At 44.1% G+C, this 12,724-nt stretch overlaps 1 protein-coding gene and 1 long non-coding RNA gene across 3 annotated transcripts in view; one reads left to right on the forward strand and one right to left on the reverse strand.

Moving 5' to 3' along the window:
• The window catches only part of LOC109953074 (uncharacterized), a 17,627-nt gene extending 8,006 nt beyond the window's left edge, over positions 1-9,621 (forward strand). The window contains exons 2-3 of the long non-coding RNA XR_002273847.1: positions 7,588-7,597; positions 9,610-9,621. This is a non-coding gene — a long non-coding RNA (uncharacterized LOC109953074). The remainder of the gene's footprint in view (positions 1-7,587; positions 7,598-9,609) is intronic.
• Positions 1-12,724, reverse strand: part of LOC109953071 (voltage-dependent L-type calcium channel subunit alpha-1F-like) — a 33,123-nt gene that overhangs the window by 7,933 nt on the left and 12,466 nt on the right. For both annotated transcript variants that reach the window (XM_020588443.1, XM_020588442.1), the window contains exons 17-33: positions 11,718-11,801; positions 10,579-10,707; positions 10,410-10,475; positions 10,087-10,178; positions 9,831-9,990; positions 9,627-9,754; positions 9,000-9,096; positions 8,230-8,332; positions 6,958-7,059; positions 5,963-6,093; positions 5,778-5,888; positions 5,590-5,650; positions 4,534-4,732; positions 3,761-3,868; positions 3,543-3,679; positions 3,232-3,344; positions 1,999-2,194 (exon numbers count right to left, since the gene is read on the reverse strand). In XM_020588443.1, coding sequence (XP_020444099.1) covers positions 1,999-2,194; positions 3,232-3,344; positions 3,543-3,679; positions 3,761-3,868; positions 4,534-4,732; positions 5,590-5,650; positions 5,778-5,888; positions 5,963-6,093; positions 6,958-7,059; positions 8,230-8,332; positions 9,000-9,096; positions 9,627-9,754; positions 9,831-9,990; positions 10,087-10,178; positions 10,410-10,475; positions 10,579-10,707; positions 11,718-11,801 — 2,017 coding nt within the window. The remainder of the gene's footprint in view (positions 1-1,998; positions 2,195-3,231; positions 3,345-3,542; positions 3,680-3,760; positions 3,869-4,533; positions 4,733-5,589; positions 5,651-5,777; positions 5,889-5,962; positions 6,094-6,957; positions 7,060-8,229; positions 8,333-8,999; positions 9,097-9,626; positions 9,755-9,830; positions 9,991-10,086; positions 10,179-10,409; positions 10,476-10,578; positions 10,708-11,717; positions 11,802-12,724) is intronic.

A 12,724-nucleotide genomic window follows, 5' to 3' on the forward strand; every position in this document is an offset into this window, starting at 1 on the left:
GCAAGAACAGGCTCAATGATTAACTACATGGACTATTGTGGGTGTGGTGTATATTTTGTAACCATTCTTTAGTATATCACTTGTGTGATGTAAGAATGTTAACACTGTTATATTCTTTTTTAGTATAATATGTGTGTGTGTAGAAGTGAATCATTTATTGCTTGCAAACCAATGATGGTAAGATGATGTCATGGGGTAGGACTGGATAAGTCTGACTTCTTCCTACTCCATTCAAGCATGTACTAGGTATAAGCAAATTGATATTGGATTAGCATTTGTTGGATATGTGTAAAATTATGTGTGTTGACATATCAACTGTCTTGAAATGCTTGAAAGAATAAATCAAATCAAATCAAATGTGACTGGACGTCTGTACGTTCTCTGTCTAGACTGTATAGAAACATGGATGACATGACAGTTAAGCAGAGGTCGATTCCCCCCTGGTGGCTGGTAATATACCCCATCCTCACCATGTTAGTGGATAGAACAGGAACCAAACACTCAAAATCCCAGTCTGATAAAAGTTGGCCAGAGGTGATTTTTGCGGGTTTTGGTAGATATTAACTCACTGATGTGTCGAGAAGAATCCGACTGTGTTGTGTAGACCGCCTCAAGTTAGACCCCTTCATGTTATGTCACTCAGCTCACACCTTTCCACTCATGCCCCCCACAATATGCCACACAATTTATACGGACCAATCAGAAAACGAGCTGTCACTAAAAACACAGCAACAGACAGAAGAAAGAAGCTAGCTTAGTTAGCGTTAGCTGTTTAGCCTGGAGTCACTTAGCAGTCATGAAGCCACAATGCGTTTGTGAACGATATATTAGGAACAATCAGTGAGCATGATATTTTCAGTCAGTCCTTTCCAATGAGCAACTGAAGTTGTTATATCATCTATGCTGTCTTCAAAGACACCAGACTCATTAGACAACAGTAGACTGTGTCACTGGAGTCTGGTGTTTTGAGGCAAGATAAAGCGGTGCACATCATCTAGGGTTAGGGTTGACCTAACACCTAACCACTAATTCTAACCAAAAAACAGTCTGCTTTACTATATTTACACAGTGGCACACTAAGGAGCTAAACTATTCTTCTTCTGTTTTTGGTGTGATTTCTTGTGCTCCAATTGGTCCGTAGAGCCGTGACATGAGTGTCGTAACATGTAGGGGCCTAACCTGAGGTGGTTTGTATGCTGCAGCCAGACCCTATTGCTTTTTTATTGTAAGGTTGTTTTTAATACGTTAATTAATGTATTTCAGATAACTGGACATCTCTGGCAGTTGGTCACTTACTACTCCACTGCTAATGCAAATCTGAATCTGGTTGCAAAATACCAAGATGGCTGCGGCTGTATTCACAGTATTGTGGTTTCCCTTTGTATAATGGAGGGTAGTGGTGATGTGTCATCCATCTTTCCATGCAGTGTTTGGTCTAGAGCAGAAAGAGCGTGAGACCATTTGTCCAGATTTCCATGGGATTTTAAGAGCTGATCTGAAACTCATAAAAAGAGAGAGTTGTCTTTGAAATAAGTGTTTTGAAAGTTTGCAAAGCACGTTTCAAAACTTTGACAAACACTGATTTGTAACATGGAAAAGAAAAACTTTAGACATTCAAATCTTATTTACAAATGTTTGGGTCCTAATATTCAGCTTAAAAAACATTTTACACATTCAAATGTATTTTTCAGCCTTTCCAATCCTAGATTTGTGTCAGTGATTTCATGTGATATACCAGTCTAATGCCTCCCATAACCCTGGAGCCATTAGACTGGTATATCATGTGAGCTGACATTACACTCACTGCATGGTGGAAGTGAGATTCCTGCCTGATCTCTGTGTCAGACATTATAGTTGTCTTTACGCTACTTCCTGCGGGATGGTCTTGGTGCTGCTCACGTGATAACTGGCTCTTATCGGAGAACAGGACATGTCGTCCTGTCGTCTGCGGGATAATCTTGTAATAACATGTTCTACACTACCACGTTAGCTCCTCACCTCCTCCTGCTCCTCCCGTCTTCTCTTCCTCCCTGTGTCCTGCTCTGTCCCCCCAGGGCAGGTTGTCTTCCTCCTCCACCAGGATGAGCGGAGCGTAGAGGAGGCAACCACGGCGGGGGCACGGGTTCGCCCAGGACGTTGAGGAGGCCCCCGAGCAGAGAGCCGAGGATTGACGTGACTCATAGCTGCTGAACATCTGTGCAGGAGGAAGAGGAGGGTCACTGAGGAAGACGAGCAGAGGTACAAGCCTGAAGTAGAAGTACTCACGCTCTTTACCTAAGTACCAGTACAACAGTGTAAAAATACTCCACTACAAGTAAGACGCCTGCATCCACTGCATCTCTGCCCTTAACGTTTTATTCCCAGGACCAAACTTGCCTGATCCAAATGGTGGAGCCTGACGCCCTCTACACAATAATATCTTCTTATTTAGCGAGGCATGTTTTGAAATAAAAAAGTACTAAATTCTTTCAACTCAAATATAGTAATTAGTGCGGCCGTTCTACCTGGTGGCATAATAACCAAACTGTCGAGAACTTGTTTTTAATAGTTCCGAGCTTTTACCGTTACTTTCATCTGTGTACAATGGGTCGGAGTATAGTGTTTAACTTCGTACTAACTGGCTAGCTACCTCACAAGGTAGGAAAACAGCGCACCTTTATTTTTTATTAAGTATTAATTTAAGGATACAGTGACTTGCCTAATCAATCATTTCTTTTTTTCAGTAAAATGACAGCCGACCTGAGATTTTTGCTTCAGATCTATTGAAACAATGTGCAACACAACACTGTGGCATATAGAACTAAAGTTTGGACTCAGAAACAGAACTTTACGTCACTACTTAACAAGTGGATAATGCACGAGTCATTTTGACCCAGTAATTTAAAACATTCATGTGAAATGGGCTGTTCTACAGAATGACTACTGTTACTTTGGCTACTTCAAGTATATTTGAATGCTGATACTTTTGTACTTTCATACAAGTATCATTCGGAATGCAGGACCTGCAAACAGTATTTGTACTCTATGGTATTAGTACTGTCACTGAAGTAAAGGGTCCGAGTACTTCCGCCACCACAGATGATTCGTATCAGTGCATGAGCAGCTGATGAGATGATTATGGAGGTAGCACAGAAAGAAGCTGTCTGCAAAAAAAAATCTTTTCATGGCACAGCAATGTCCCCGCAAGGTCTGATAACAAAGATGTTTACTTGTGTGTTACTTGTGTGTTACCTGTGTGCGTGCGCGGCATGGTGGCGAGGTGAGGTGGTACGTCCCGGGGAGGGGCAGGTCGTCACTGCTGCCCTGCCTGCCCAGACACTGGATGTTAAAGGGCGGTTTGAGACCTGACACATGGTAGCGAAACACAGTGTCATCACATCATCACTGACGGTTGTTAGAACACACCTATAACAAGCTGCATGGTGGACTGTCACATGTGATCATGTCACTTTTCTCTCGTTAACCCTGTCACATGACGCCATCTCTACTCACAGACAACTGTGTTTTCTGGTAGCAGGGAGGACTGTGGGCTATCCTCTCACCTGTGGGCGTGGCAGGAAGAAGGCGTCTCCGGGTCGTCCTCTTGCCCCTGTTGTAACTGTTACTGTAGCTACTGTTGGTGTAGGGGGCGTGGCCATCATAGTGTTCTCTGTACAGTGGAGGCTCATCAGGGTAATGTCTGAAAACACACACACCTGTCTGTCAGTGTACCTGTCTGCCAGCATACCGGGCTGTTTAGCTGTTAGTCCACCCAGCGTACCTGTCTCTGGAGGTGATGCTGACCTGGTCTTCCTCTCTGCTGCAGTGACCCTGTTCTCCATATGTCTCCGTGTCTCCGTTCCTCCAGTACTTGTCCCTTGAGTGTCCTCTGCAGAAGGAAATGAGAGCATGATTGGCCAAGACACCTGTCAATCAACACAACTGTTTGATCACATCAGCATCTAGTGGAGGACAAAGGAACTGCAGGACATTTGAGCCTTTTATGGTAAACATTGTTTTTATGTCTGCATTGTTTACCGTCTGTTTACACTGCTTATTCTGCATTGTTTGCATTGTTTGTTGATGTTAATACTGCTGTTTTGTTATATTACACAATCTTATGCTGGTTTACTGTTTGCACATTAAGAGCCGATGTACCAGAGTCAAATTCCTCGTGCGTCCGTCACACCTGGCCAATAAAGCTGATTCTGATTCTAAACATGACTTTTGGCTCGTGAAAAGCCACAACAATGCTGATGTGGTATCACAGTAATACATTGGAAACTTTTATGTGTACAGGGACTAGTGCTACCACCTCTTTCTGGCAGTGAGCTCGGGATCACATGTTTTGGAAAAAATTAATAGATGACAACAAACTCTCTTCACAAGATCAACATATTTGTTTCCAAACCTTCTAGCCACACGTCCTGGTCGTGGAGATGGTTTCAGTTGGTCACACACAGTTTCATCAACACTATCTTTCATGTCATTGCGATCACACCAGTTATTACAGTACACTTTATTTTCACAGACATTTGCAGGAGAATGGCCCACCTTCCATGTCTGTAGTATGACGGTCTTCTCTGGGCGTGGTCCAGCAGGCCATTCTTCAGTGACGGGTGGCGGTGATGACTGACAGATGACCTCATGTTCTCTCCAGAGCAAAGTTGTCCATCATGTTCGCTGCCATTTGCCGTCTTGGTGAGGGACCCAGCCCGGTGGATCAGACCTCTGTTGGACATTCCGTCGTCACCTGCGGACACGGGGGGGGCGGGGGGCAGTCAAGCCTGCTTTTACCATCATGGTCATTAACAGGCGATTATTTCAGGACAGTAGGGCACAGCACCTGTAAAGTAGGGCTCGTTACAGTAACGGTTTGCCCTGAGGAGGGCGTAGCTGAATGGTGGATATCACGGCTGATGTATTATTTGAATTTAGCTCTTTTTGTTTTATTGATGCACATTCTTGTGTTTTTCAGTGATGCACTCTTTCAAAGCAAAATAAAACACTGTAATAATTATGTCAGATTAATGGCATCTGGTGAAGAGTTGTCAGAGTACCTCATATTCTTGGGACAGAAGGTTTTGACTTATTTTATCATTTTGTACTTAAAGTGCCTCTTCCTAATGTCTGTTGAGCCTAGAGGGTTGAGTGAGACTCAGAACAAACTGACACCATAAACCACTCCTCACTTCCTCCTGTCCTGTTTCCTGAAGCTACCATGGGGGTGTAGCTGAGAGACACCACGTCCTGTCTCACTGTCACTGGGGTTATCAGACAGTGTGGAGAATATAGGTTAATGCAACTTTAAGAATCATCATTTTCATTAATTTTCTTTTAGGCTGTTGACTTCACATATTGGACCCATCAGGAGTTTCTTTAGTTATTTCCATAGTTTGATTTATCCTCATATACTGTATGCTTCCATAATCAAATATAAGCAAAGCTATCCACCTATCTACCCTGCTTTAGCAGAGCCACCAATGACCTCAACAGATTCCTGTCACATCTATAACGCTGTCACTGATGTCGTTTTTTGTTTCATCCTCATCTAAATGAACACAAAGTATCCACACAAACCTAATAATGTGATGTCAAGCTTGTGCTTACCTGTGGGTGTCATCAGTGTTGAGCCTTGTAGATCTTTCTCCGGTCCAAACCTATTTTCACCCTGCAGACAGGAACCGCAACAGTCGGATGCTGATTCAAATTTTTGACTCACTTTAAAGGACAGTTCAGTTATTTTTTGACCATGAACGTGCAGGTAGATGCAAAGTTTATGGATGTAAAAATAGGACCTCCAGCTCCCCCTCCTCCATCAAGGCCTCCTCCTCCTCCAGGTCCTTGCTCAGAGCCAGTCGAATCTCTGGACCCAGATCCTGCAGAGTCTTCAGACCAGCTTTACACAGCTACAGACACACACACAAATATGTAGATGCACACAAAGCATAAGAACTACACACTGATTTATATACAGGCATACCTGGACAGCAGAAGGGTTGGAGGAACTGGACTCTCCAGCCAGAGCTCCTTTCTCCTTCCTCTTCCTGAACTTCCTGAAATAATCCTGGATCAGGAAAGTCGCGTAAAACTTTCCAACGGTGACTTCCTCCTCTGCAGAGACACAGGAGAGGTTTATCTGTAGTACTCCCAGCAGCAGTATCAGCGTAGTGTCAGTAGTACCAGTAGAGTTTGTTGTAGTGCTACTAGTAGTGGTGTGACCATACACTTGGCTCACAAGATGATGTTTTGACAATATTTTTAAGAAATCTTCAGTGATGACATATGTGACTGGATAAAGTCTTTTATTTAACCCAAAGTCCAAAAATGCAAAACAGAGCAGGTGCATTTTGAAGCATTATAACTAATGACCTTGTAATGAATGTCACCTCAGTTCTACGTCTTGAGTATCAATTATCACGTGCAGTAAAAGATGACAATGTGCAGCCACCGTAAAAGGCCACAGACTCAGCCACCAGCTTTTCTCCTGTAGAATTTCACATGAGTCTCTTCAGACCTTAGAACTGCATGAACTGTTCACAAGCTTCTAATTTCTACCTGAAGCTGTGGGTGACCTTCTATGCTGTTTTCAGCCTGTCCTCTCCCCCAACCAACGCAGCCTTGTGTGTTAAACACAGCAGGAAGTTACATTTTTTCTGGACTAACTTGCCGTCACTTTGCCGTCACACTCATGCTGTCTGCTGCTCTGGTTCTGGTATGTACTGATATCATGAGACAGCTTTTATCTTCACCAAGAAATATCATCACATTTTGATATTGCAAGATCTCGTTGCACGAAATCTCATCACACCCGTAGTTATAGGTGTTTGGAATGCCTGTTTTAGTATTTGCACAATTTCTTCTAATATTAGTAGCATTTGTAGTAGTGCCAGTAGGGTTTGTAGTATTTAGTATTTGCAATAATATTAGTGGTGTTTATTGTAGTGTCAACAGGACTAGTAGTACTTGTGACAGTACCTTCATGTGGTGGTATGACTTCGTCCAGTAGCTTTGGTTTCATCCTCTTCCAGATTTTCTTGATGATTGCCCTCAGCTCCTCGTTCTCCTGCTCAGGGTTGCCTAGCAACAGCACACACATTAATTATGCTGTGTATCTACTGTGTGCTGTCGTAATCACAAGTTCACCACAACATCGTGTCACACCTATTGCGTCTGACCTGGCTCCAGATAATATTGGTGCTGCACACCTGCCAATCACACTCTTTAATTATCCTCATATTTAATGAACATGATGTTTTTATACTGTCGGTGTGGTATGTTGGTCCTCGTACAACCAGCTGCAATGATATAAACACGTGGACAACGAGAAGCTGTAAAGCATTACATCTGTTAGAAAATAACCCAATTCTTTTGTTGGAAGCACGAGAAGTGACGACAGGAGAGGACTGTTTAAAATCAACAGAAGGTTTACTGAAAGTCTGATCACAGGAAAGTCTTACAGCGCTGGGATCAGAGAGACAGAGCTCCCGCAGGAAAACCAGCTTCTGAATCCCGAGTTATGTTTTTACATTACATTTATACTCTTGGGTTAGGTCCGCCCCAGACAAAGGTGCAACAATTCATGCTGAAATGTGATCAAAACCAGAGGTGTGTGTGTGTTGTGATGTGATTTTCCAGGCGGCAACTGAACAAGGGGTCATCTGCGCTGTAGACCCCCTATCTGTGTAATCCTATTACAGGACAAAGCAGGACCTCATGAATACAAACACTATGTCTACACAGAAGTTAAAGTAATCAGTTTCTACTTCAGTATCACTTGACTCATCAATACAATTGGGAGATATATATGCAAGGAAAATAAATGTATTAAAGTAAACAAAGCTCAGTAGTTCTGGTCAATCATCAATACAGTTTTAACCTGTATAAGCAAGGAAGGTAAAGGTATGAAAAGTAACTAAAAGACAATGAAGAACTGAAAAGTAACTAAAGATTATAAAGTAACTAGAGCCTATAAGAATCAAATCCTACACATCTCAGACATTTCCTGTAACAACTCTGAGAACAAGCGTCTCTACGGCCATGCTACAGAGTTTTGTCTCACACTACCATGACTTACAATGGTTTTGCTTAATGTGCCATCATCAACAGCTCTCTGCTGCAGCCTGGTCCAGCCCCCATGGTAGACCCAGCCGTGTTGCTGGCTTTGATTTGTTAAAGTAAAGCACCTGTCACATGTCAATCAGGAAGTGATTCTTACAGCAGTGTAACAGAACCGGTCACTACAGATACCTTCAGTCTTGACCTTGAGGGCGGTGCGAACCAGAGCGAAGAGCGTGGCATTGAAGGTCACCATCCCATCAGAGTTCAGAGGCATGTTCATGGCTACCAGACGCTGACAGAAGGGAACAGGAGGAAAACCAAACATAAGTCATTCACTACAACCAATGCGAAACTACTCCACGTAGGAAGTGTCAAGGCCACAACTCTGATATTAATTTGTCTATGGGAGAATGCCAAAAATGATGAAAATGCTATAGAAGTGAGGCTTGGTGTTGACTGGCCTAGAGTTGAAGTACTTCACAAAGAGTTGCAATAGCACCACCATGTGGTAATATATTAGCAAAAACTGTACCACTGTACTATTTTGCTAATATAATGCAACCACGAGTCGCTGAAGAAAAATTCTGACGTCAATGGATCTTTGTTTTATTTCACAGGGGCCTGTCTGACTAAACACCGTCACACCCAGTGAACCACTGCAGTGTGTATGGGGCATCTAGCTAAGAGCCAGGGGATGATGCTGATACAGACCATGGCTGTTTATGCCATAAAGAGCTTGTTGCCATTTTGAATTTTTTTGCCAAACATGTTTTTGGCCTCCTAATTTACATATTTGTTCCAATGATCACCAAACTTGGTACAAAGCATATTTGGGATCTGGAACATGTGTTTTCTCCAGGATCTGCATCTTTTAGTGTTTAAGAGCTTTGTTGTCAACAACGCCTCCAAGCATATATATATATATGTGACATGGTGTGTTACAGTGCAGCTTCTCATACCTTACAGGCCACTCTGTGAGGACAGAGCTTCCCAAACCCCAGGGGAGGCTGAATCCTCCTGAGCAGAGCCACAACGTCCAGGTGTTTTATACGACCCCTGAGAGTACAGAATAAACAGCATTACAATAAACCCCACCCACACATGCACTTTCTGAGGCTTATCTGGGACAGGTGGAGGTGGCAGCAACCCACCAAGGGAGGAAATCACGGCTAGACGTGAGACATGAAGTGGCAAGAATAAATGAGGCTTTGTGGACACTGGAGCAAACATCACTGTACTCCTCCAAGCAGCAGGAGGCACTGTAGCCCAGTAACACTTCAAACCAGTCAGCTGTCCAGCCCGACCTTTAACCAGGATAATGTGCCAGAAAACAGTGAAAACCCTCTAGGCCGTGAAAGGTTTACACCTGATTTCAGTGTCTGTGCTAAAAAGTGCGAGTATGCACAGTATGTATGTGTCTCTATGGTTGTGTGGACAACTTTATGTTCAACATCATCATGAGGACATGCTGTCCTCACATCTTCACAGGGCAATTTGAGGGGTCAGACTTGGTTTGATTGCTCAGGCTAGATCCAGGTTCAGGTTAGAGTCAGTAGTAGATCAGTGAAGGTGTGTGTGTGTCATACTTGGCCTCAGGGTCGTATTCCGACCAGATCCTCTTAAACTCATCCAAATGATGTGGTCCCAGAATCGACCAATCACGTGTCAGATAGTCGAAGTTGTCCATGATGACAGCGACAAACAGGTTGATGATCTGAAGGAGAGACAGTCGGTCAGAGCGTGCTGACATGTACACAAAGCACGTGTGCGTGGAACCTGTGCATTCTGACCAGGAAGGCACACAGCATGAAGAAGCTGATGAAGTACACGATGGCAAAGTTGCTGCCACAGCTGAACTCTTCTCCTGGTTCGTAGTCAGAGTCAGGGTCACAGCGTTTCCCTGGAAGACTGGCCAGCATGATCTCCTGCCACGCCTCACCTGTGGCACACCTGCACAAGGTAACACAACCACAACATAGACTAAATACTCCTGTTGGAGAGAGAGGACAAGGAAGAAACTGAGCTGAAGGCAAAGGAGGTTCTGACCTGAAGAGGAGGAGAACAGCCTGAGGAAAAGTCTGAAAGTTGTTGTTTCTGTTGATCTGAGTGTTGTCCTGCATCGCTATTTTCCCAAACATCTGACAGACAGAAAGACAGTCATAGTTTTAATACCTGAAGTTGTTTATTTGGATTAATTTACTACACTCAACCTGTGTTGCAGGTCCGACCCCCCATTAAAACATCAGATGTGAGCCACCTGGAGGGAAACTTCAGCTGTGATATGGAGGCTAAACCCGCCTGTGGTTAGGAACCATTTTCAAACAAAGATGTGCACTGTGGTCTGTCTGGAGATGCACCTGGGTGCCCACCTGCATGCCAATGACGGCGTAGATGAAGAAGATCATGGCAATGAGCAGAGCGACATAGGGCAGAGCCTGAACAGAAACAGAGGAGAGAGGTTAGACTGACCACACACACACACACACACACACACACACACACACACACATGCACACCTCTGTAAGTCCCACCCCTCACCTGCAGCGATTTGATGAAGGTCCACAGCAGCGTACGAATCCCCTCCCCTTTACTCAGCAGCTTGACCAATCGCATCACTCGAAAAAGACGGAAGAAGGTGATGGATACTCGGGAGCTGTCCTCTGCACTCTGACATGAAACAGGAGTTTATCATGAAAAATAAGAAAATCAAATAAGGATTTAGTAGCGGTAAAAAAAATCTGTTGTCTATCGACTTGGTTGAACGAGTCGTCACATGATGCCTTCAGTGTGCAAACCCTGGAACCAGTCACTTAAACAGTGCAGTTTGCCCACTGTGCTGAAATCCCCAGAATGTCACTGTCTGTGGATGAGAGTTTTAATGGGACTGAACGGGAAGAACAGTCAGAGGGCAGTGTCCACCTGGCTCGCTACTACCAGCAGCAGCCATGGAAGAAGTACTCAGACTGGTTGCTTTAGTAGTAATACCACAGTGTTCAAATAATAAAAAGTCCTGCATTCAACAAGTTGCTTAAGTGAAAGTACTGTCATCCAAATGTACCAGAAGTGTCCAAAGTAACAGTACTCATTCTACAGAAAGGTGGAGCTAATGTTAATTACCTTATATACTACACAATTACTGTAGGTACACACAATCTATTAGGTACAGCTGTATGCACTTCAGTGCAGCACGTCCACCTTAGCATCTGTGCTTATGAAGCTCAACATGTTGTGGTTTTTGGTGAAATTGTCATAACTGTATAAAGTCAATTCTATGTTTATTACTGAGGTTAGGGTTAAAGGTGGTGCTGTACTGGACTGCATCATGTCTAGTATTCAGTATATTAGGTGTTCCTAATATTCTGACCCTCTCCTGTATGTAGCCTGGGAGGACATGGTTTGTAGGTTTCAGTCTCTGCACAGGCCCGCTACACTACCCATGATGCAGCTGAACAGGGTTACAGGATGATACCGAGCTGAGCATTTCAGGAGGTAAGTGTACTAGCAGCAGTACCTTATCGTTATCTGCTGCATGACGAGTCACAATGTTACACAACAACACACCCACTGTCACATATAGGAAAGCTGGTGGGTGTGCATCACTATATACATATAGACACATACATGTGTACAACAGCCAACACGAGCACTGTGGCAGCAGCTGCTGTCTGAGAACTCACACTGAACTCAGTGACGACGATATCGACCACGCTGCCAACCACGATCAGAGCGTCAAACGAGTTCCAGGCATCCACAAAGTAATGCTGCAAGAAAGGACACACAAAAACCTCTCGTCAGTGTTAACGCCCCCAGAAGCAGAGGAGAAGACTGAAGCTTCAGTTTCCAAAAATGACAACTGAACAGATCTAAAGGTTCCCACTGAAGACAGAGCCACTGCCTGGTACATCTGAATTAGCCTGTCAGTGTTTCCCTGCTGCTCTTCCTCGAATGGAAAGACCTCCGTACATGGTCGCTGACAACTTGACCACTGAAATCAGACTATTTAAACCACCAGTCTGGGATCACAGCTCCAGGTCTCCAGTAGGTTTCGGTGTGACCCAACAGCTGCACACATCCTCTCTACAACAGACAAACACTGCTGTGAGAGGCAGCGCTGCTGCAGATGTTCCCACAGATGTGTTGCACCTGTCGGCTGCTCTGCTTTCAGTCTGGCCCCTGCGCTGCCGTTCCATTGTTCTGTCCTCATCCACAGCCTGGAGCTGTTTGTGCCTCTTTCTCACATGAAACCCTGAGAAGCTCTGACTTCCTGTGTTCATGGCCTTTTTCCACATGATGCATCAGAGATGCTGCTTTTCCAACTCTGCCTCTGTACAGACAGAGTCTGTTGCTGTCAGTCATCAGTAACAGTTGAGACGCCTGTAGGAACCATTTGCATCAGGGTTCAAGGCTTCATCTACTTCCACTGCTGCAGAAAACCTGTTGTTGGATCCCTGAGAAAGGCTTGGTTTATGTGACATTTAGATCAAATCAAATCAAATCAAATTTTATTTGTATAGCACCAAATCACAACAAAAGTCATCTCAGGACACTTTACAAACTAAGGTCTAGACCTTACTGTTATCAATATTATTACATAGGGAAAACCCAACAAATCCCCCTTGAGCAAGCACTTGGCGACAGTGGGGAGGAAAAACTCCCTTTAACGGAAGAAACCTCCGACAGACCC

This window comes from Monopterus albus, unplaced genomic scaffold (assembly GCF_001952655.1).
Source record: "Monopterus albus unplaced genomic scaffold, M_albus_1.0 scaffold540.1, whole genome shotgun sequence".
NCBI lineage: Eukaryota > Metazoa > Chordata > Actinopteri > Synbranchiformes > Synbranchidae > Monopterus > Monopterus albus.